At 41.9% G+C, this 24,860-nt stretch overlaps 2 protein-coding genes across 2 annotated transcripts in view; one reads left to right on the top strand and one right to left on the bottom strand.

Annotated features, from left to right (window-relative positions):
• Nucleotides 1–884: 884 nt before the first annotated feature.
• BET1 (Bet1 golgi vesicular membrane trafficking protein) lies at nucleotides 885–9,707 on the top strand. The gene is made up of 4 exons (XM_081931283.1): nucleotides 885–1,070; nucleotides 7,218–7,333; nucleotides 8,322–8,378; nucleotides 9,181–9,707. The coding sequence occupies exons 1-4, from the start codon at nucleotides 1,052–1,054 to the stop codon at nucleotides 9,334–9,336; spliced, it is 348 nt and encodes a 115-aa protein (XP_081787409.1). The 5' UTR covers nucleotides 885–1,051; the 3' UTR covers nucleotides 9,337–9,707.
• A 4,267-nt stretch (nucleotides 9,708–13,974) lies between these two features.
• Nucleotides 13,975–24,860, bottom strand: part of LOC309381001 (putative acyl-CoA dehydrogenase 6) — a 48,646-nt gene continuing 37,760 nt past the window's right edge. Inside the window, exons 6-9 of the mRNA XM_081931262.1 lie at nucleotides 22,760–22,933; nucleotides 18,739–18,900; nucleotides 18,017–18,167; nucleotides 13,975–14,883 (exon numbers count right to left, since the gene is read on the bottom strand). Of these exons, the coding sequence (XP_081787388.1) occupies nucleotides 14,793–14,883; nucleotides 18,017–18,167; nucleotides 18,739–18,900; nucleotides 22,760–22,933 (578 nt within the window). The 3' untranslated portion in view covers nucleotides 13,975–14,792. The remainder of the gene's footprint in view (nucleotides 14,884–18,016; nucleotides 18,168–18,738; nucleotides 18,901–22,759; nucleotides 22,934–24,860) is intronic.

Consider the following 24,860-nt stretch of genomic DNA (forward strand, 5'->3'; position numbering starts at 1 on the left):
CCTTACTGAAACCAATAAGGGTATTGCTGTATGTAATGGAACCAGTATGATTGTAACTAATGCCTTATCTTGGTGGGGAGGGGTGTTATGTATTGAAGTTCTCACCCGGGTTACCAGGAGTATCGTGTATATAGTTTTCACTCAGGTCCACGTCAGTTACTTTAGGCGGGAAACCCTGGGTTGTTGTTGCTACAATGTTGACAGCCGGCTGCCTATAAAAGCAGGCTGGCTGAGCTGTTTGCTGTTCAGTTCTGTTCTGGCCTGTGAATAAACAAGAGCTGTTTGAAGAATCGCTGTGTCGTCTGATATGTTCACCCACAACTTAACACTAAGTGTGATCCTGTACGTGCCTACTTAGGAGTAAGAGTGCAACAATCCTAACCCCGTACTGGGGAGTAAGACCCCTTGAATTACTTCTGAGCAGGCATGGTTAGGCTTGCTCTGTAAGTCCCATCAAGATCAACAGGTTTGCTCTCCCGGGATAAATGGATTACAGCCGTAGATGCCCATAAAGCGAGAAGGTGGAACGATGAGCAGGTAAATAGGAACCACTTTCACTTTCTTTTCTTTTCCTCGATGGCGTGCTTTCGTACTTTTTACTTTGCTTTTTTCATTTTTAATTATTTAGGAATAGGCGAGAGCCCCCCGCCCCATATCGCACCATCCACGCTTATTACTCGCCCGTGGAACTTAATTTCCCAGCGGAGGCATCTCCGGATTGGGTCTCCTGGAACTACATTACCCAGAAACCTCCAGGACCTGCCGCCTTTCCCTCTTTGCCTCTTCCCATTCGCTCACGGGGACTACGTTACCCAGAGGACCTTGCGGGGGGGAAAAAAACCAACCAGAACTACATTACCCGGAACGCTTTGCGGGACTTAAGCGCTGTCGTGGCGTTTGTGGGGTGATCTGTGTCTGGCGAAAGAGTTTTGTAAAGCTCCCCCACTTTTGCCCGGCTGAGTGTCGGAAAAAGGCCGGCTTCGAGAGGGGCCCGCGGGTCGCAGGAGCGAGGCTTCACCGCGTCTCCTCCCCGGCCCCACGCAGAGCGAGGATGAGGAGGGCCGGGCTGGGTAAGTGGGGCGCAGTTGGGGAGCGGGGCCTAGGCGGCCTCTGAGGGAGAGAGGTCTGTTGCCATGGCCCCGGCTGGTTGCTAGGGACGAGCATCCCCTTCTCCAGAAGGGTCTTCAGGCTAACTCTTCCTTTTGCTGCGAGGGCAGTGTTTTCCTCGCGGGGGAAGGGCTTGGGGTGCAGGGGGGAGTTGGGAGCCCCTCAAAACCTGGCGTGGGGGGGGGACAGGTTCCCTCTCCCTATAAAGCGTCCCAGGCTCTTTGCTGATCCCAGCAGGGCTTACTCCCGAGTAAGTGTGCGTGCATGGAATGGGCAGCCTGGACGAGAGGAGACGTGTTGCAACTTACTCCTGACTTACTCCTTGGTGTTGTCTACTCCCGTCGGGGGTTGGGCCTGTAAGCTCAGCATCTCTGCAGTTTTAATCAGAACACCCGCTGCGTGTTTTTGCTTAAGGCACCGGAGCCTTGTAAACTTGAGTGGTGGATCTCTACGGTGCCACCTGTTTCCTGTGATTCATGTTGTGCTTTCATTGAATTACAGCTGTGATGGGAGAATTTGTACTTCAGTTTCACTTTTTGAACCGAGATTCGAGTTGACCGGTAGTGATAAGTAATCTAACGTTCTGTGAATGGGAAGTAACTGTCCCTACTTAGTGAAATTTAAATATAAATACCCCCCACCCCAGGATCAGAAGTTTCATGCCTCTGAATATCATTTGCTGGACTTCTCATGGGCATCTGGTTGGTTGCTATTAGGAATATGAGCAGTAACACATATGTTCTACCTTTACTTCAAGGAGCACAAGGTGGTGCACATGGTTCTCCCCACCCTCCATGTTATCCTCACAACAACCTTGTGAAGTAGGTTAGACTGAGAGTCCATGACTGGTCCAGGGTCATCCAGTGAGCTTCACAGCTGACTGGCAATTTGAGTGTCCTAGTTTGACACTCTAATTGTTACACACTGGTTCCCAGGAGAAACAGGATACCGAATTAGACAGGCTTTTGCCAGTGTAGAACAGAATAGCATTTATTGCATTGGTACATAGACCACAGGAAAGGTTTTCCTTTGTAATCAATAAGAAAGTATGGAGAAGGATGCCTTTGAATAAGGAGTTTTATTCAACTATTCTTTGGGTGGGTGAAGCCATATTTTGTGCTGATCTTCCAATGCTATTTCCCCCAAAACATTTTGGTGTGATTGTTTCCAAAACAGCCAGTGGGGTGAGATGCCATCCCACTTCTTTTAACACAGTGTCTGCCTTGGCCATTCCTCTTCCTTTTCTCTCTTACATTGGGCACTGGTTTCAATATGAACTGGCAGTGTCCAAATCTTTGTCACAGAAATCTATGGGGCTATCAGTTTAGCCCATTTTAGTGTTGGCTAAGTTTTAAAATCTTCCTGGATGTTTTAACTGTGTATTGACAAATGTACTTTTTTCTGACTGACGGTCGAATAAAAGGTTGATGATGATGTCACAGAAATCCTTTCAACTAGTAGTTCCAATGCAGAAACGATAAAGTTTTTTGAGAGGTGCTCACTCTATATGTGTCATAGCTCAGTGGCAGAGCACACAAAATCCCAGATTCAGTCCCTGGCATTTCCAGGTAGAACTGGAAAAGACCTCTGTCTGAAACCCTGGAAGGCCACGGCCAATCACTGTACTGTAATTTACTGAACTAAAAGGACCAATGGACTGACTCTGGATAAGACCCCTTTCATTGTTTCCAGGTCTAGTAGCAGTACTATGAAAACAGCAGCATTTCCCATATGGATGCTCCACATGCAGCCTGGTCTTCATCAGGTTAATCATGTCCCACTGAGTGTTGTGAAATTTTCTCCCAAGCAGTGAGTTCTGTGAAACAAACTCCCACTCTTTGACCTGCGACCCTTTGTGATATTTTTCCGTTTATCAGCAGCTCTTTGGTGGGTGAATGCTAATTTTCATGGATAAGACAGAAAATACCATGTACTGTTACAATGGTAATGTCACGTAATGGGCAGTGAACCTGCCTAATTTGAAAAGCAAACTAATGGATAGCTAGGGTATTCGGCAAACTCTTAGTCCCTGTAGAATAATTAGGGACTTACACAGAGTTGCCCACACAGTAATTTGGTTATAACGCATTCTGTACAATGAGGTGTTTTCTTCCCTCTCTTGTCTCCTCATGTCCCGCTGTGTGTTGTGAAATTTTCTCCCTAGCAGTGAGTTCTGTGAAAAAAACTCCCACTCTTTGACCTGCAAACCTTTGTGATATTTTCCATTTATCAGCAGCTCTTTGGTGGGTGAATGCTAATTTTCATGGATAAGACAGAAAATACCATTTACTGTTACAATGGTAATGTCAAGTAATGGGCAGTGAACCCGCCTAATTTGAACAGCAAACTAATGGATAGCTAGGGTATCCCTGTGGAATAATTAGGGACTTGCAGAGTTGCCTGCACAGTAATTTGGTTATACCAAATTCTGCATGATGAGGTGTTTTCTTCACTCTCTTGTCTCCTCTTTACACCTTTCTTCCATATTTGGATTGATTTGTCAAAAAATTTTCTCTTTGCGGTGCAGAAACAATTTGTTTCAGGTGTGGGAAACCTGTGGCTCAGGGCCCAGTTGCAGCTCTCTAGACCTGTCTCTCCAGGTTACACCTCCTTGTTAACCACATCCCTCACCATCCCTACTTTGCACCTTCATTAAGTGTTTTGACTTGGTTGGAATGTATCTTTGAACTCTGATAATGCCTCTTGCTTGCCTGGAGGGGAGGAGAGATAGTGGTGTGTGTGAGGAAACCAGTCTACTGTACAAAGGTAAAATTTACCTTAGTTGCTCCACTCATCTTTGCCTCTGATCCTGCCTACCACTGATGTGTGATGTCAGAAGGTTGTCCAGAACAGATTTTAAGCCCTTAGGCCAATGAAAACGGTTCCCCATCCCTTATTTATTTATTATATTTGTATTCCACCTTGCCTCTAAGGAGCTCAAGAGACAAAGACTGGCCCATCGTCACCGAGTGAGCTTCATGACTGAGTGGGGATTTGAATCCTGGGCTCTCAGGTCCTAGTCCAGTATTCCCACATCTGGGCATCACAAAGTTAAACAGCTGTCTTCTTGGCTTACCAGCATGGTTCCTTGTTTGAGTGTAATGCTAAGCTAGGGATTCTGAGAGAACATTCCACATGCATCACAGCTGCGTAGACCCCTAACTGAGCCAAACCCCTTGTATTTAGGTAGAGGAAGGTAGAAGAACTCTGAGGAGGGTTTCTGCTCCCAGAATAGTCATATGGGAGAAGATGGTCCTTAAGCTACGCAGGTCCCAATCTGTTTCAGATGTGATCACCAGCACTTTGAAGTATGCCCAGAGATGGACTGGCAGTCTGTGCAGACCTGGCAAAATAAGATCCCTCTGGGCTGTCTCAGACTACCAACAGCGTAACCCATTGAAGTTTCTGGCAAGTCTTCAAAGGCAGCTCCCCATACAGCATATTGCAGTAGTCTAATAAACATGTTATCAGGACATGGATAACTGTGGCCAGGCTGTCTGTCCAGGAGCAGTTGCAACTAGCTTCCACTGACTGTGCAAGGTCTATCAGGACCACCAGGCTACAAACTTTCTCCATGTGAAGAGTGCAGCCTCATCAAGAGCAGGTTCAATCTCACCTCCATTCTCAAATGATCCACCCATGGATGAAAACTGAGGAATCTTACCTGTTTATTAGCCCTCATCCAGTCCATTACAGTTTCCAAGCACTGATTCAGCACTTCCATCGCCTCACCTGACTGATGAGAAAGATAAGTAGAACTGAGTTTCATCAGTGTACTGATGACCTCATTCCAAATCTCACTGAGTTCTCCAAGGAACAAAGGAGGGGTGGTTTTTCTCCCGTTTGCTAGCCTGTCTTATGAGGCATTAGTAGCACCTCACTGATATTGCTGCTTTTTTAATCACACAGAACTCAGGTGTGAGGATATTTTCTTTCCTTTCATGTTCTTTTCTCTTGGGATCTTTGTGGTAGGAGTGTGGGGCAGGGACACTTGCTTCTGGTGATCAGGTTTGTGGATATTTGAATATTGCAATTGTGAAATTGCTAAGTGTGTAATAGAAGTGTCATCAGTGGATTCAAGAAACATTCTTGTGGGAGAGATGCAGTTTTGAGTCATTGTCTGAAAGTGACAGCTGAGATTCTAGAAGAATCTGACTGTGGTTTGTATGTTGCGTCAGTCATAAAACAGAAAACATCTGGGTTAAGACATCCCTAGGGTGTGATACGTAACTGAACTTTGACTGAGTAAAGTAATTATTTGATATGCAGCTTCCTAAGAAAAGTCAGTGAGCTGGTCTACAAGTTACATAATGAGTATCTCTGATATCTTTCGTTCTAGCCACTTGTAAATATTGTTCCAGCTAAACTCTGTGCATGGAAATCTCACAGGAAAATTAATACACACACACAAATAAAACAAAACTCATTATTTCACTTTTGTTATTGGGAGTCAAATAGTCTTCCAGGCCATAAAGTTTTCAGTAAACTGGCAGAGTGTAAAGCATCTGTAATTAATTTTGGCACTCCCACTTGGAGTGGGATAGGCTTACAGGCTTATAAACTTTACAATTCTAAACATTGGATTTTGTATTTAATTATTGTTCTGACTGATTTGTTTGTTTGTTTTTATGTGGGAAGAATAATGCAGATCAACCAAAAGGAACGTTTGAGCTAAGGATCATGTTGGCAACAAAATGCAGTCTTCTGCAATGTTTACATTAGATGGAGTGATATAACACTTGCAGTGACATCACTTGTGGTCTTTGTTGCACAGTCATTGCTCTTTAATGCAGAAAAAAAGTCAAACTACTTGCTATCTTTTTGCCTGACAGTTTTGTCTTTTTGCGGTGTCTCTGTTTTCGGAAAAGACAGAATCTCATTAACCAGTCTGTTGAAAGTTGTGGTAATGTTCGCTTCCAAAAGTCTCCTTAAAGTGGTGGACTACAGCACTGATTAAAACTGGAAATAAATTAAGGCCAGTTAAAATTGCCAATAATTATTCTAAACAGTACGTGTTGTATTTTCAGTTTATTTGGCTACACCATGTATTTTCTTTCAGATGTGCACATAACAGCTTGTGTGTTGACTAGGGCAGCTTGTACTTTCATTGTGTTGAAAAGGTGTTCCTTGCTCATTCTAGTCTGGTGACTCCTATGACTTGCATGTCCAGAGACTTGAATGTATGCAGCAGAGCTTCCAATTTTGTTTCTAAGTAGCTCTGCCATGCCATATTGCAGGCACTGAAGAGAATTACAAACAGTACTTCCTTAAATCGTGAAGGCTGGGGTGAGGAACCTGGGGCCAACAATACATTGTTGGACTTCAGTTCCCAGCACCCAGCCAGCATGGCCAGTGGTCAAGAATGATGGGAGTTGCAGTCCAGCAAGAGATGCCACTAATGGCCTTGTTTTTGCATTTGTGTGACACAGCATGAAGCAACTGCGCTCTCTCTCTCTCTCTGTGTGTGTGTGTATGTGTGCATGTATGAAATGTTTACAGCATGGATTTGGGTTTTTTTTTAACATTTAAAATCTGTGCTGTAAAAATGGATATTGTTGCGTGTATCTCTGGCTGTATCCATGGCTGTCCACTAATTGTTGTAGTGTAGTAAATTATCTTCTGAGCCATCTGGTAGCATTTGAATGTACATGAGGAATTCATTCAGAACTGAGTCTCTGTTCAAGTATAATCAAGATGGTGCAACAGGAGATGATCCAGCAAGGCATTAGCATTTTGGAAGGGGAAAGAAAGAACAGTGATGGACCTGGATGTTTGTCAGGATGAAAGCTGTGGGAATGGGAGGTGGTTTTGGACTGTTCAGTCATTTTTGAATGATATACAGTACACTTCTGGATCCAATGGTTCCTTTGGTTTGGAATTGTATGTGAAAAAGTTTTGTGGGGAGACATTTGGTGAAGTAGGTACATTTGTTTGTGTTCCCTTCATCTCCTTTCTTCATACACTTTGGGTCTTCATCTTGTGTAATACCAGTGCCTGCCTCAATCTCTTTAGACAGGTGTAATAAAAGGAAATTGCTCTTCCCCCTCTAGAAATCATGTTTGTTTTGTTTTTTGCTCTATTTCTGGGGTCTAAACTGATGTCCTTCTCAGGTGAAGGAGCTGCTGGCGGCAATTATGGCTACAGCAACAGTGGGTACAGTGTATTTGAGGAAGAAAATGAGAAGTTAACGGAAAGTTTGCGTTCAAAAGTCACTACCATAAAATCAGTAAGTATATTGTTATAGAAGCATTAAAATTGATGGCAGTACATAATGCTTACTCAATCAGGGTAATAGCAATAGAGTCGCAAAAACCGAGACAGCTTAATTGAATTTGGGCAAAATATTGCCCATCAGAAGGCCTAGTGGACTCATTCGTGGAACAAATTTTCTGTCTAATTGGATTTGAGCTCCTGCTGACCTTTCTGGCTAATCAAGATATTAGTTACAGGTTGGGAAAGCAGAAGCTCTGCTTATTTGGCACACCGTGACTAAGGGTTGCACTCCCAAAGGACTTATAAGTCAGCAAGGTCAGTTAACCGACCTACCAGTAAACCGTCAGGCTAAATTATTCCTATTCCAATGGAATAAACATAGCTAAATGGGCTGTGTCAAAGCAAGACAATTCTCACCCCCATCAGCCTATGTTATTTGAACCACAGTGTATCATGTGAGAGCAAGGGTGCTGCAGATACAGTAAATCTAATGTGACTGGGCATTGTACACTGAAGGGAAGGTGACTGTGCTCTACTGCAGGCTTCCCCAACCTGGTGCCCTCCATATGTTGTTGGACTACCACACCCATCAGGGAACCAGGCTGCAGAAGGCTGCACTACAGCACATCTCTTATAGCATAAATATGGAGGTGGTTTAAAATACTCAAGTAGAATGAAAACAAAAACTGGGGTATGTTAAATAACTTGAAGAATCTCATATCAAGAAATAAAGAAATTTGAATAAAAGATTTGTAACATGACACTACAATACTTGGCTTTAGTTGCTGTTAGTTTGAGAGAAGTTTTATACAGTATCTGAAAACCATAGACTAGAATTTACTATTATCTTTTAGAATATTTTTAGAGTTGCCTGTATCTTGGATCTTTAAGATGATTCCAGAAAGCATATTAGCTACATTTGATGTTTCCCAAAGAAACTTAGTTTTGCACGATGTTATCCAGTTAGCAGTATGGGATCACAATCTTCTTTTTCCTCATAGCTTTCCATTGAAATTGGATCAGAAGTTAAACAGCAAAATAAAATGCTAGCTGAAATGGTATGTATATGATTAAAGTATTTAGTTCCTTTAGATGAATTTAGAATTTGTTTAACTCCCTGATAAATTTAGTTCTTTTCTGAAACGTGTCAGTATATAATTTGTTGGGTTTTTATTTTTTTAAAAAAACCTGTAATTTTGAATTCTAGTAGTAGATGTGTTTTTATTTCCAAAAATAAAATTTCTAGGTATCAATTTTTCAAACATTTTCATATGTTTACTTAAATTATTTTGAGATTTCTCTATAGAATTTGCATCAACGTCAAAATATGCTTATAAATTTTGTGGTGTGCCTGGCCATAGTTTTCTTAACTAAAAAAAAAGGCGCTCTTTTCTGGTCAGAACTACACATGCAGAATCTGGCTTTCCCCACCTGGATGGTGAACCATGTTGTCAATTGGTTCCCTTCCCTTTCCAATTTCATAGGTGGAGCTTAGCTTGGGGAACCCTGTCTAAAGATAAAAAATTAATTGTTCATCGGTTTGGGAGGAAGAGCTAGTCAGACTCCCTCTCCCCCTTAAACAGATGATTGGAAGGAGTTTAACTTTGGAAAGTGGCTTTGCAAGCAGAGTCTCTAAAAGTCCCTTTGCACACATGCTGCTTTGGATCATGGCAACGCTGTTTATTTCTCACATTTATATTCCACCTTTCCTCTAAGGAGCTCAAGACAGTTTGCATGGTTGTATTTCTGCCCCCACCCCCAAATTCTCACAGCAACTTTGAGGTGCCATTCTTTGCAAGTTTAGTGTTGCAAATTAAAATTGTATAAAGCACAGACTAATTTCCTCCTTTGTTACTACAGGACAATGAATTTGATACAACCAGTGGATTTCTTGGTGCCACGATGGGTAGACTGAAAACACTCTCCAGAGGAAGCCAAACAAAACTCTTATGCTACATGATGCTGTTCTCACTGTTCGTTTTTTTTGTAATTTACTGGATTATTAAATTGAGGTGATGCATATTCTCCAATACGAGATGATTTGCACCATGCCAAGATCCTAGAAAGGTATCTGTGAAAAATCAACTATTTTTTGTAAACTGCATTAGGTATTAATGCGTGTGGTTTCTCAATGATTATCAGGCCAGAACTACTTCTATTTTTAAAACCCTTATTTTGTAGGGTTCTTAAATTGAAATCTGCTCAAGGCTGAACACTTTGTAGAGCCCCCACCCCAAAAAGAGAAGTTACATTGTGGAGTGAAGTGTATATATTAAGAATGACATGAAAAGGATTTTTTAAAAAAATGTCTAAAAGCACCAGTTCTACTTTCCAAGTACCACTAACAATAAAATGAATGAATTGCATTTGACGATGCTGTAAAGTTATACTCAGTTGTTGTTGTTTTTTTTAATGAAGTACATGATCGTGGAAAAGCAAAGTGCCGTTAAGCCTTGTTGTTTCAATGGGAAAGGTCAGCATGTGCTTAACTTTGGCTGGATTGTGTCCACGGCAGTTTGCTCATTCCTGCAGTTAGAATTTACATTAACCAGAACTGTTAAAAAGAATGGCCGAGGTGTGAAGTTGCTAATTTTCTCAGTTTCTTAAGCTGCCTTGTGACTGTGCTTTTTTGTGGTGTTAGGGTTTCAACAAAATATGGTCCAACTCACAAAGAGTGAGTGTGAAAGTGGGCTTCTGTGTCTGGAACTCTATGGTTCTTGTGTCCCGTTCATTGAATCATGGAGCCAAGAGGTCCTTCCAATGTAATCCTCTTCTACAGCATCCCTCATAGGTTGGCACCCTGTTCCTGCTTAAAAGCCTCCAATGAAGGAAGGGCTACCACCTTCTGAGGTAGCCTGTTCCATTGTCAATCAGCTTGTATCGCCAGGAAGTTCTTCCTGCTTAGTCTAAATCCTCTTTTTTGGGGGTTGTTCTCATCCACTAGTTTTAATTCTGGACCAACAGAGACTAGATTTGCTCCATAATCTTTGTGACAACTCTTCGGATATTTGCAAATAGCTATCGTAACATATCTTGCTTGTCTCTTCTCCAGGGTAAGCTTCAACCTAACTTTCCACCTAGCACCTGGGCTCCTAGTCCCTTACACACACACACACACACCCCTTCATTGCCTTCCTTGGAATGCATTCTGGTTCATCAGGATCCTTTGTGAATGGCAGTGCCCAGAACTGGACCCAGTACTCTAGATAAGGCCTGACCAAAGCAAAGTAGTATCATTACTTCTTGCAATCTGGATACAATCCTTCAAGACAACCTGGAATATCAGTTGCCTTTTTAATTGCCTCACACTGCCAACTCATGTTTATTTCTTTTAACGTGTTGAAACCAGTCCAGAGTGCACATCTGGCTAATTCCACTTTCTGTTTCATCTGTGTCATGAATCTCAACATAGCATCGCCTCTTCTCCCAAGCTCCCACTGCTTCCATCTCCTCAACCAATTCTTCCTTATTGGTGAGACTTGGGTCTAGGGTAGCTGGTTCACCTTGCCTTTTCTTTCATCTACTAAAAGATGAAATTGTCAGCAAGACGGGAATTTCTTAGACCTTTCATTCTTAGCAGAGCTTAGTAGTGGCTCCCCCTGGAGGGATGAGCCACAGCAGCACTGCTTCCACTTACTGGGAGGAGTAAGGCAATGTTGAGGATGGCACCATTTGGTGCACTGGTGCAGCCAATCCAGCACTCAGCTGCCTTACCTCCTAGTAAGCGACAGTGACGCTGCAGCCAGGAGGCTGTGGCTGCAGCTCTGCCCATTGGGTGAGAACTCGGCTCTTGGCAGAGTTTGACTTGCAACAGATATTCAGTTGTTTTATGTCTCCTATTACTATGTCTCTCCTCTTTGAAAGCTGCCTAATCTGATCTAGGAGACCATCCAAATCTTTGCCAGCATTAGCAGTTCCTGCAGTTGGTTCCAATAGGCTTATAGTTCTGTGTCCCTCTCTGCGTTAGGCAAAACGGCTGCAAATCAAAATAACGCTCCATTATTTATGTTTTCATTAGTTAAACCTTGATAGCATATTACATAGACTTACTGTTTAATATAACAGCAAAAGCTTCTTACACTTTCCTGGGTGTCAGTCTCATTGAACTTTTTTGGATTTACTTCTGAGTTGATATGCATAGGACTGCATTATAAATTGCTAGCTGTGGTATAGATAGCCTCATTTGCTTTTTTTTCTGGCAGATTAAACTATTTTCTAATGTTGTAGTCTTCAGCCTTTTAAGACCTGGGCCCCACCTTTAACTTGATGCACATCAGAACCATTTTCTTATTAAGGTACATTTACATGGTGCCAGGGCTGCTGTTGCAATCCACCTTGGATTAGGCCCAACCCACGAGTATGAAGAGCAGTATACTAGACTAGGAAAATCTGATCAAAAGTTATGACTTAGCCAGGTTGTTGAAATATTGTACAAGCATATTTGTAAGCTTCAGGGGGGGGGGGACAGAGCACAAAAATATTTGGAGCTGCTGTGATGGCTACATTCTTTCTGAGAAGTAATGCCAAATTGATTAATTCAGTACAAAATACTTCCTGAATATGGAAATTCCCTACTTCGTCAGCCAGTTTCCTGGGACAGCTGCAGGACAAGAGTGAGGCTGCAGCAGTGAAGTAGTTTTCCAGCTGATTACATGGTCTCACGGTAGCCAGATTTGTGGGAGCTCTTTAGGAGATATGGGGCTTTCACCTTGGCAGGCTGCCATTTTTGCGGAAGTTAAGAGGGGCTCATTTTAACACAGTTCCACTATTTTAGGAAATGGAATGACCTGGAGCAATGTATTGTAGAATTGTATTCGCTAGAGGTGAATGATGATTTTTAAAAAATAAATAAATCTCTAGATTGCAGAAATGGTAGAGTGTATACACTGAGGGATCTTGTGATGGCCAACTCAATTGTACTGCATCTGATCTTTGATAAGATGGGTCACATGATCCCATTAACAAGGGTTGAGAAGAGGGCTCAGGTCATGAAAATTTGCCATTCCACCAGCTCTATAAATACATGGCAGCAGGGCTTTTTATCAGAGGGTATTCAAGGGTACGCAGTACTGGCACCTATTTTTTTGTTGTTAAAACATGTGGCACTTACTGTAACAACGTCATGGTGAGCACTGTGGAAGAGAGCACTGTAAGGCACCGTATTGGCAGGAGCAAGGATATATTAAAAAAAATACTCAAATGAAATGTGTCATGAGTTATAGTTATTGTTATAAAATTTAAAAATGGCTGCAATTTACGGAAAAGAGCACTTCCATTGTTGTAATTCTTAGAAATGGTGGGGGAAATCCTATCCAAAATTCATAATAGGTTAGTGACTGGCCGAAGTTTACCTAGTGAGCTTTGTGTCTGGGTGAATTTGCAGCTTCGAAAATCGAAGTCAGGTAACTCGACAGCTAGAAGAAAGGGAGAGCACAGTTTACCAGCCCAAAGGCCTTTGGGGCAACAGTGCCTACAGCTTTCTGGGTAGAACATCATGGTCAGAGGGGGACCAACTCAGATTCCATTCCGAAGCTTGTGAAGAAGCAACTGCTGCAATACTTCTTTTCCTCTTCCCCTCACCAATCTACATTTCTTCTGCATCCCTCTGTTACATTGTGAGCCTGTGGGCAGAGAAGGTCTCATTTTTTAATATCTGTATGGCACTTAGAAGATGTTAAAAATAACCCAAGTGCTTAATATTAAACGATGCTGGCTTAAAACCCACTTCAAAAAAAATGTGGGTGGCTGGGGTTGGGGTTGGAGAAAGCCACCTGGGGAAGAAAAAGCATACATAAATCTAGAATTTGACACTCATGTTGAACTGTTTGTTAAATATTTTTTAAAATCCTGGAACTGCTGCCTCACCTACAGTTTATAAGAACAGAAAATTTGATCTTACTCTTTCTTCCAACGTTGTTATTTCGTCACTAATTTTTTTAAATGAATGAATGAATTGATGCATCGTTCTTGTTTTGCAATCATAAAACTCAATAAATATATTTTAAAAAACAGTTCTGTGGTAGAGAAAATAACATGAATTTAAAACTCTTGGTATTGAACTGTCACAACGGTAAGACTTGGAGCTGGGTAGGCAAGTCCAGAGACCTCCCACTTCTTGACTGAGTGTTTGTTTGATCATTAGAATATTGGGGCACCTGGGCACTCGTTCTATTGTGACTATAGTTCTTGCCCCTTTTTTCTCTTCTCTAGCCAGTCCTTCCGACTCTGTCAAGCCGAGCAGGTGAGACAGACTAACTGTGTGTTGCTGCTTCAGTCCCTTTTGCCCAGGAGCTCCAGACTTAAGATTTAGTAGGCTGAGAGTAGGGCAACTAAATAGCAAACTGAGGGGGGCAAAGGGATATTTCCTACCATGGCTACTACCCCCGTCCGTCTAGCCTGATGAAGGCCAGTCACATGGACACAAAAGGGGCAAGAGATCAAAACAAGTCCTTTTAAAGCAGGTAAGCTTTAAGATAGCAATGTGCAATGCGTATTGTGAGGGGTGAAAGTTATTATTGTGAAAGCCCATCATTTGTGAACTGTTTCAGGATCTGAATCGTCTGTCATAAATGTAAACTGCATGCCTCACTCTTGCACTGCCCAGATGGGTAAGGCTTTGTTTTTGCTTTAGACAAAATAAATAGTACGAGCCAGTTCTTCAAAATTTAAAAATATTTTTTATTCAGCTTAGTACCGAGCCAGTGTTTGCAACTTATTGCAAAGTCAATTACCACTGCTTGATTGTCAGATGTGTTAACAAATTACACTAATTTAGCCAACCAGATGGAATTTTAGGGGGTTTGCTTTGAAACATGTTCTGTGAATTACCCATTTTAATTGTCTCCTTGCTGAAAACAGCTACGCTAACAATAAACCTAAACAATTACTCTGGAGCAGCCTAGATATGTGCTGTGCACACAAAGGTGTGCAATCAATACTTTGTTATTCCAATTGAAGAATTGCTGGAAGCCTCCCTTGGAGCAGAGAGGATTCACACAGACATTTAAGAAACTCTATTGGTATTTGAAGTTTTTCTTGACACATGATGAGGTTCTTCTATTATATGGAATTTAAAAGCAAATAAGAAACAATTGCACTTCTACAGCAATTAAAAGCAGGCCCAGAAAAAACAATATTTCACCAGAAGCTACTGCTCAAAGCTCTGGCTTTTGTGACGTATTTAAAATGTTTTAGCTTTGTAAGAATAGCCAGAGAAATAGTCCATCTCTGTCCAACCAGAGAGTGAGTATAGGTCATGCCATATAATATTTGAGGTAAAATAAGGTTGCATGTGTTTCTGGCAATGATTAGGTATGTTATTACCATATAAGGCACAATCCCAGCAACATGAATGTTAAGAACATTCAAGGTAAGTAACTCTTAGAACAGATCTTTTGGATATTTTTTCCTCACAGAATCTACCCAATTCAGCTTACTGAAATGTAAACAGAGATCAACAGGAGTCCTGGGAGTTACTTCTTTGGTAAGATGTCCATGTACTTGCATATAATGGAAAGCATGACCTCATCAGCACCAGCTCCTATGGAGAGCAATCTAGAGTCTCTGCAAAGGAAAAACAAAGCAAACATAACAATGGCAAAACGAAGATTGTCCCATCTGGCAACTTTTATACACAACTGCAGTTAGGTGTTCTTATTACTGCATAGAATGTTAGGTTCTGAAAGAAGTTACCCTTCTGCCCAATTAAATTAATGAACCAATAAGTCACTGTTTAGTTTAAAATGCAAATTGACTCTTTGGAAATGGAAACTCTTCAGCCGATCCTCAGTATCATGTAGTCAAAAAGCAACTACACACAGTCAGCCCTCATTTTTCTAGGGAAAGGGCATGGCTGGCTGGAATGCTTGACAAGAGCATTCCACAACTTTTTCTTGCAGATCCCTCCTCTTGTTTTAATTTCTTACATGCATGGGAAAGGACTGTGCCTCAGTGGTATGCTCTGCATGCAGAAGATCCCCGAGTATCTCCAGGTAGAGCTAGCAATTTTCTGTCTGAAATCCTGGAAAGCCTTTGCCCCGTCAGTGTAGACAATACTGAACAGGATGGACCTATAGTCTGACTTGGTATATGGCAGGTTCCTGTGTTCCTCAGGGGAAAGCTCTGAATATTTAACCCTCTGTGCCCATGGTGGCCGCCCAGTCTTTGAAGTGAATGGGGAAACTTAACAACTGAATATATTCACCCAATGGGACAATATATGCATGCCTCCTCCCATATGAAAGAACTGCTGGGTTGAAGTATGTGGGTTGAAATAACTACAGTAGCTGGTCAAATTAATTTGTCCAAGCAAGTGGGATTTCTAAACTACTTGCATGAGAAACACAATATTTTTAAAAAATGTGCACTTGTGGTGACACATACCCACAAACAATGTGTCCATTTGTACAATCACATAGCCAAGATATTCCATGAAAATTCTTGTATAAGTAAAAAGAGTGACACAGAGAAGGAAGTTGATAAACAGAAATCCCAGAGCGTGGCAATTGAGGTAAGCAGACTTTTTGTAAATTAATTCTTCCACAGCACTAGGGGGAAAATGTTTCCATAGCCGAGAGCAATTTGGAAAGGTTGATCCAAGAATAAGACAGCTGACGGACTTGCATGGTGCCTGACTAAAGTATTCCTCTATGAAGCAACTTGTAGCCCAAACGCAGCAGCCAGATGCTATGGGATATGACGGCTGTAGTAATGCAAACTGACCTATGCGTCAGACGCTTACTAAAGGCTGTGCAGCAGAAACATCACCAGGGAGTGAGGTTAAGGGTACATGCTGCTCAGTTATGAGAGACAAACCTCCCTACTGTGACAACGTCATTGACAACAGTCATAAAGTCTGAGCAAAAGTAGCAGCATTTATCGAAAAGCTTTCCATGTCCCCAGAAAAATAAAATGTAGTTCGTTCTATGACTACGTAATACTGTGAGGGCAGGCGGGCAAGGGGGATGAGGAATGAAGTCAATCTCTGACTTTCATTTGGGAAGGCAAAGAACAGTTTTTCTAAGAAATTTACCAAATATTCTTGCAGAAAGGAAGAATAGAAAGTCAGCTTTTGGCTGAAGAGTTTCAATTCCCAAAAGTACAATTTGCATTTGAAACTAAACAGCAAACAAAGGTCATGATCTTTGCTGAAAGACCGATGCTTTGCAGCTGGCTCATAAATGGACTTAAGATAGAACAGGTAAAGAAAGTCCTTCAGAAAGTCTTTCAAGCCAATGGCGACTGGAAGGCACAAGCAGAATTCGCTGATCTGACAGCCCAAAAGAATACTTCTGCCATTTAAAAAAAAAAAATAACCATACCAAAGGAGTTAATAATTTATGTAATGAGGTTGTTTCAGGCCAAATCACTAACCCAGCTCTTAAATGATGGCCCCGACTCTAGTTTTACACGTCTGGAAGCAATTCATTCTAAATTTCTGAGGGATATTCTTCAAGTACCCCATTGCATGCCAAATGCTGCCTTGTGTCGAGGTCAGCCTTCAGAAGGCCAAAGCCGGGGCTTGCCTTGCCATTTTCAACTTTGCCTGAAGCTCACTTTCCATCCCACTCACCCTTCAGGATGGCTTTCAGTCTGTATGGGTTAAGCCAACCCACAAATGCCAGCTATATGGATTATCCCTGGGCTCCCTCATCCCTCTGGGACATGAAAAGGCTGGAGTGGCTCTCAAACGGCCTACTGTAAGATGTTGAATGGCAGCGCAATTTAGGTTCAACCTCCAACCACACTGACTGACAGAGCACTCCAGCCACTCAATAAGCCAACTCTCTATACTCTAGGTCAAAAAGCATTGCGGAGCTTTCGTTCTGGCATGCCTAAATGCTATTCCCTCAGCAATGCTGGAGGCAAGCTACCAAGACTGCAAGTGCCCATGTGCTTCTGGAGAGGTTGAGTTGGCAACCCATGTCCTCCCACACTGCTCTGTTTATGGAGATCTGCTGAAACTTCACTGAACCCCTCTTATCTGCCAGGTCAATCAGATGCATTTTTAGGTCCTCCTTCTTTCAGACCAAAATGCACCAATAATAATAATAATAATAAATTTTATTTATATCCCGCCCTCCCCAGCCGAAGCCGGGCTCAGGGCAGCTAACAACAATAAAACAGTACAAAAGTACAGCAATCACTCTTAGGGTGGCAAAGTACTGTGTTGCAGAAAGCAACACACGCCAGGAACTGTTGTTAATTTTTTTAATGCTGATGACCATTTTAATTCATTTTATGCTACGTTTATTACTTTGTTTTATTTCATTTCCCCCCTTCTTATATACATATGGATAATATGTTCTATGTACTCCTCACCCTGGTTTCTTAATGCTGGCCATTGACTGTAATAATAAACATTTGAACTAAACAGTGGCTTGCCTATTTAGCAGGAGTCTCGTGTGTGTGTATACACTTTTCTGAATTGCATCAATTGAGCTTAAAATATCAAATTGTGATGTACTGGTTAAAACAGGGTTGTGAAGAAATATGTTGGATGCATGGATGTAATAACGTAATAAAGATACCTTCCCCATATTTATATTAACTCCAAGCATACAACACCTTGCCACGAACCATTAAACCTCATTTAGCAATTAAAAAAATTACCAGTGGTATGCATTCTAAGAAACAAAACATTTAAATCAAAAGTTATTTCTTCTATCTATATATTGATCACAGAGTATTCACTCACCTGTACAGTCTGCTCACCAGCACCTCATTAGTGAACCCCATTCCTCCCCAGAACTGGAGACAACTATCTGTTAACTCCCGAGCCAGACGCCCTGCCTTTAATTTAGCCATGGATGCAAATTTGGTCACATCATTGCCACAGATATACAGAGCTATAATAGAAAAAGACATAAAGAATGCATTTTAAGAATACCTATATGGATATTTTGTTTGTTAGGTTTTATAGTTCATATGTCTTTCTTCCATCATGGAACCCAAGGCGACATACTTGCAGTTCGATCCAAGCAGAGACCACAGCCAGACCTGCTTAGCTTCAGCAAGATGGTGGCTTAATGTGTCTCCATGGATGATAAGGCTATCGATGGCTGCTAGCCATAATGGCTATGCATTACCTCCAGAGTCAAAGATGGGATTCACAGGTGGGGAGAGTGGTACTGAGCTCATGTCCTGCTTGTGGGCTTCCCAGAGGCATCTGGCTGGACGTTGCATGAGCTGGGCCTTTGATCTGATCCAACAAGCAGATAAATCCTAACAAAATAGTGTGGGGGTTACCCCCCAATACTGTCTGTGCATGAATGTAACAGACTCCGGCTTGCACAACAGGACTTCACCTCCTCCAGCCTGCAGTCTCCCGAGGACCCTCAAAATCTGCTCTGGAAAGTTGAGGGTGGGAATCTCTCCCCGGTCAAGCAGATATCTGAAGCAAAACTTCAATCCACTTACCAATAGCCCGATAGAGTAAAGATCGAAGGAGTTCCACCTCCGTCGCTAATTCTGCCAGACGAAAGTGCACTGTTTGGTTATGAAGTATTGGCTGGTTGAATGCCTTACGCTGGCGAGTATAATCAACCGTCTCTTGTATCGCATTTTCCAGTGGCACCAAAACTATAGGAATTGGAGAATGAAAGAGGGAGTGAGTTTAATGAATGACTTTTCCGCAAAGGTTATGAACCCTAACCCTTTGTAATTTACCAGAGAAGTGGCCCTAATGTCAAGGGTAAATATGGTCGTGTGTGTGTGTGGCCCTAGAGCCTGTGGTTAAACAATGACGGCTTCGTTCCGACTTAGTTCACACACCCATGCGCATCGTTCCATTGCTCTTCTTCACAGGTGTTTCTGTGAATGGACCACTGAAAAGCATTGTGGGCGAGATGATGAGAGGAAAAAATGAAAGTGTGTGACGACCCGTTCGCTCATGCAAGTCCTCAAGCAACAAACAATAATGTTCATTCACAGAGAGCCTGATTCACCAATTCAGGGTAGATTAACTTGCAACCTCCAAACAAGTTAGTGTTTGGAAACAGCTTTAAAGGACATTATATGTCATATGTCTTGGAATGGATCACTAAGGTATTAATTTACTTACAGCACGTGTTTCCTTGAAAATAAGTCCTACTGTGCTCTATGGTGTTTACTGCCTGGAAATGGCACTTAACACCCCATGGCTCATGCTAGCAGCTCTGAGAGACCCAAGGGGATGGGGGAATCCAATGTACACCTGCGTATAGGCTTGTTCACCTGTTAACAGTTCTAAGGGAACAGTCCACCTGGGAAGAGTCCAATACTTTCTCTCGAGCAACCCTCTTAATGTGGGGAAAGTGAATCAGGATATACTGTGTCTATTTGAACATTGTTACTCCTTTCTTTTCCTCTCTCCCCACCTCTCTTTCTCTCTCACTGTCACTCCTCACACACACACAGATGCATATGCAACCCAAAAAAACATCCCTTTTTCATTCATTGCATGAGTTACATTTCATACTCAAATAAAATGTGGTTGCACTCTGGTTTGGTTGTAACTTTTATCTCATGGCAAGGGGCAAGGCCCATATCCAAGACTCTTACTGGCTTAAGATTCCCCCTTCTCCCCCCCAAAGTAGAAAGTGAATAGGTCCATCACTCCATGAGAATGGCAACTGCTCCTCACACTTCAGTCTTGCAGAACGCTCCACCTTTCACACAAGAAGACGACATTTGTGAGGTGTTTTCTGACACAGAAGAGAAGCTTGTGAGGAGCTTTGCATGTGTGTTAGAGCTTCTGTGGGACTGTGGATTTAGAGCTTACAGTACTTTGTTCACCAAGAATTCACCCCAGGAATCTCAGCCAAATCCTATTCCCACTGAGTCACAGCAAACACCACTTTATAAACCATCACAGTGGCAAAACTGTTTTCAAGGGTTGAGAAGGGAGAGAAATCAGCTTAATCTTCAGCGTTAGTGCTTAAGAATCCATTAGTTGCAAAGCAACTGGAAACCTTCCTTTGTTAAGACGTTTTCATGTCCTAGACGAGTTCTCAGCGTAACACTGAAGGAAAATGACTCTGAAGTGTTACTGTGCCTCTGTGAACATTTGACACTGCCTGCCATTTTCAATTCCCCCTGCTGCTTCCGCACAACAAATGTGTAGCCAAAAATAGTTATTCCCAGCATTCATGTGAAAACATATTCAGCTTCTCAAGCTGAAGTTGCTTTGTTGCTATTTTACAGCTCACTTAGCAAACTCAGGCTTCACTTTGTCCAGGATGTTGTGGCAGCGCCATGTCCCCTGGGTCCCTCCTCACATCAAACAGGCACCTTCACTCTGCTGGTCTACGCAGTGGCTGAAGAAACTTCTGTCTCAGAAAACCTATCCAGACGTTGTACTTAAATGTCTGGCTGGTATTATATATGCTTTTACTTGGTTTGTATATTTTTGTCATGTTAATCATAGAATCATAGAATTGGAAGGGACCACGAGGGTCATGGAGTCTAACCCCCCTGCAACACAGGAATCTCTTGCCCAGTGCAGCACTTGAACCCATAACCCTGAGATTAAGTCTCATGCTCTACTGACGTACCTGTTCTATATATAACTGCACTTATATACTCCTTGGATAATTTTATCTTATTTTTTATCAAGTGGTTTATAAATTTTCAAAATGAATAAAATACTTAAGACCTGTGTGCCCTGATAGAATTATTATTATTATTATTAATTACCTGCTCTTTGCTCTCAAGATCCCAGGGTGGGTTACAATGTTATAACGCAGTAGTCCTCCTAGCGGTGCAGCAGTACAATTGCTGGCACATTTGCAAAGCTAAGCAGGGTCTGGTATGGTTTCAAGTTGGGTGGGGAACTGTGTGTTGAGATTCCTGCATTGTTGGACTAGATGACCCTGAGGATTCCTTTTCAGCTCTACAATTCTATGACTGCATGAGTATTAACAAATGGGTTAAAACAACATAAAAAGGTCAAAATAAATAAAAAATATATATTTTGACTGCGTCAGGCCAACACGTCTACCTACCTGAAAATAAAAAGAAAGTGTGTCCTAAAAATATGCAACTCAAGTGTCAAAAGCCAGGAAAAAGAGGTATGTATATTCAGCATTTGCTGGAAGCTGTATAATGAAGGTGCCAAAGGCACCTCTGTGGGGAGGGAGTTGCACAAGTGGTAAAAGGTAAAGGACCCCTGGACGGTTAAGTCCAGTCAAAGGCGACTGGGGTTGTGGTGCTCATCTCGCTTTCAGGCTGACGGAGCCGGCGTTTGTCCACAGTGGAACACTGTGACAGAAAGCAGAGCGCACGGAAATGCCGTTTACCTTCCTGCTGCAGCAGTACCTATTTATCTACTTGCACTGGTGTTCTTTCAGACTGCTAAGTTGGCAGAAGCTGGGACAGAGCAATGGGAGCTCACTCGATTGCGGGGATTTGAACCACCGACCACCTGATCAGCAAGCCCAGAGGCTCAGTGGTTTCGACCACAGCGCCACCCATCACACACGGAGATTGGAATGCAGGCATTCCCTTGGTCTCTTCATGAAAGTCTCCTGCTTTAATTGCCATGCTGTTTTAACAGCCTGGTGTATTTCTAATTGTTTTGTATTTAAACAATGTTGTGTAATTGGTTTTCATGTTTTGCAAACCGCTTGAATGCTACCTTGACATCAGGCAGTATATATGAATCAATAAAATGGGTTGTATGCAATGCATAGTCAAAACAAGCCCACTGACATTAATTGGCATGGCTAAAGTAGGTCTATTAATTTCAATAGGTCTGCTCTGAGTAGAAGCTGGTTGGCAGCAACCCAATAATACTTTGTTTCCCATAAGGACTGTAGAAGCAGAATTCAATCATTAATTTGTTGCACTTATTATAAGAACATATGAAAGCGATCTCTATAATAAAATTAAGAAAATGGCATTTCCAACAGGGAGTTTTGTTTTTGTTTTTTTAATCCATCGTAATGGCATTGTGAAGCAGATGGCAGTGCTATATGGGTAATAACAAATGCACTAAAATCCTAGTTAAGGAAAGAAAAAAATGTTAATTTCTTAGTTTTGGGTGCTGAGTGAAGCAGAGGGTAAGATTAAGTGCTAGAAAATTCTACACATTTTCTAGGAGGACCTTTTCATAATAAGCATGTACAGTTGAGTTCTGAAAGCCCCTCTGGAAAATTTACAACCGCTAACTTATAAGAACATAGGGAGCTGCCTCTTACTGAGTCAGAAATGGAACTTTTTGTTCCATTTGTGGACTCCTGCTTGTTGAACTTTCATTTATGTATTTTTCTGCACACAGAATGTCAAGGATGCAGAAGGGAGGAAAAAACTGACTTTGCCAGCACATACCAAAGTATTTGGTGTTCAGCAAAAATAAGGGCTTTCAAAATGCCCATCAAGATATGGCTCTGTTCTACCACTAAAATGCATTTTGTAAGTTGTTATGTAAGGGACAGGCTTTATCACTGCCCAAAGGACTTACTATTGGCTACTCCCCACATTCGCTCCTCTTGGAATTGCAACATCTGGTACGTAAAGCCCATTCCTTCCTCCCCAATGAGGTATTTTCTGGGAACTCTGACATCTTCAAAAAAGATTTGTGCCGTGTCGGATGACCGCATGCCCATCTTGTCGATTTTCTTAGCAATGTGAACACCTAAAAATAAGTGTTCGTGGAAAAAGTGACAGGAAACAATTAGTCCTAAACGCAACCGTGGTATTTTCTTTTTAAAAGGTATAACCAAGAGTCTTCCTTTTTAAACAAATAAGATTTTAAAATTTAAGAACACATGCAAGTGTGTGTGTGTGTGTGTTTTAAAAAACCCAAGATAAGGGAAATACTTCCATTTCTACGCCAACTGTAAAAGCAGTGGTGCTGTTGTTAATCAGCAAATCAGAATTCTCAAGATTTAAAAAAGGTCTTGCTTTTCATAATCCTGGAAGCAGGAACAGCTTCCTAATGAGAGTAAGCTGAATTTTAAAGTGAAAAATGTCAAAGCTGTCCAGGTTGCTTATTATGGTAAAACGTTAGAATCTTGATTAATAAAGGAAACAAAACATGTAAAAATTTTTTTACAGAGAATTAGTATGAAATTTGTTCAGTCTTTCAGAGTGTCATTCAAGTACCTAAACCCTTGAGAATGTACCCTCCATTCCCATCCAGAATATGGTTCTGAGAGCAAAACACCCGCAACAATTAACCTCAGGTCATTCCAGGATAAGTGAGCTTTTAAAAAAGAAAAGAAAAGCATTTGGAGAAAATGGGAAGGAGTGGGTTGAGAGAAGGGGAAATTTCATCTTTGTTCTCTTTGCTGGGTGGAGGTCAGAATGAAATAGATAAATGCTATTTTCTTTAAGGTCACATGACCCGAGACAGTCAGCAAAACAAGGCTGCGGAATCATCCTGGGCTTTCTTCTCTTTTTAACCATGTGTTGGCATGCCAGGGATAAGCAGCTATGTGTCGGACTACTAGCTGCCTTAGACCAAGTCAAGCCATTGGTCTGCCTAGCTCAGCATCGTTCACTCCGGCTGCTAACAGCCTCCCAGGGTCCCCCCAAGGAGCTGGAGGCAGTGTACATGGTTTTCCCCTCCCCATTTTATCCCATGAGCCTCTAGGGCTCTTCCACTTAATGTTTCAATCTTGCGTGTGTAATTAAGCCCATTAGCAGAGTGGAGTTCACAGTGACGCATGGAACACACGACAGCATGACTGAAAACATCCTCCAAATTCCAAATTCAAGTAAGTTTCTGAATCTTGGCTGAGTAGCAAAGTCCTAATTTGTTATGTTTCTAAGGCTGCTTGGTTAGAACTGCACGCACATTTGTAATTCTAAAGGAAACAAAAAGCCCACAGAATGAAAATCAAAGCAGCTGGATTCAGTAAGGTTCAAAAACTAAGAGAGGTATTTCACCCTGGTTAGGAACAAAACAAAGAAGAAATAATTCAGGATTACTGGCCATTTTTAAAAGAAAAACGTTTAGCTCTGTTATGACCAGACTTAATTTTGGTGAAGTCCATAAACTCAGTTCACATAAATTTTAATTGATCTCAGGCACAGTATTATCATTCCTTCCATTTGTATGTTCAGGCAGTGGGCACTGTTTACTTATGTAGCCCAAACAGCAGCACCCACACGTAAGGGAAGATATCGGCAGGTTTGAGGGGTGGGGTGGAACCCAAGGTTCACAGAAGAACCCCTAAGGAGGAAGGAGAAAACTCCAAAGCCAGCCTGACGAGAACTGGGTGTGCTCAATGGCCACAGAATGCTGACAGATCATTGTGGGAGGGTGGTAGTGTTAATGGAACCATGAACAGAGGCACTGCATGCTGCAACATTTCGTTGCGGTTCCCACCTGTCCTTCTCCAATGGAGGGATCAGCCCTGAAGATGCATGAGACGTTTGTTGGTTTGTTCTTTTAACGGAAAAGGAGCAGTTAATGGAACAAAAGTCCTTTAATAATAAATGGAAATATTTTCATCTGAAATTGTGGGGCAGTGCTGACAATGGAGATTCCAGTCTTATCTGGGGGGAGAACAGTAATTTTCCCATGCAGAAAACATAGTGACTCTGATGCAGGAAAC

Source organism: Podarcis melisellensis (genome assembly GCF_964234715.1).
Source record: "Podarcis melisellensis genome assembly, chromosome: 12".
NCBI lineage: Eukaryota > Metazoa > Chordata > Lepidosauria > Squamata > Lacertidae > Podarcis > Podarcis melisellensis.

What these genes read in the sequence shown, in the direction of transcription:
- BET1 (XM_081931283.1), top strand. An exon ending in AAGTCACTACCATAAAATCA is followed by an intron (nt 7,334 to 8,321) that starts GTAAGTATATTG and finishes TTTTCCTCATAG; the next exon opens with CTTTCCATTGAAATTGGATC. An exon ending in ATAAAATGCTAGCTGAAATG is followed by an intron (nt 8,379 to 9,180) that starts GTATGTATATGA and finishes TTGTTACTACAG; the next exon opens with GACAATGAATTTGATACAAC.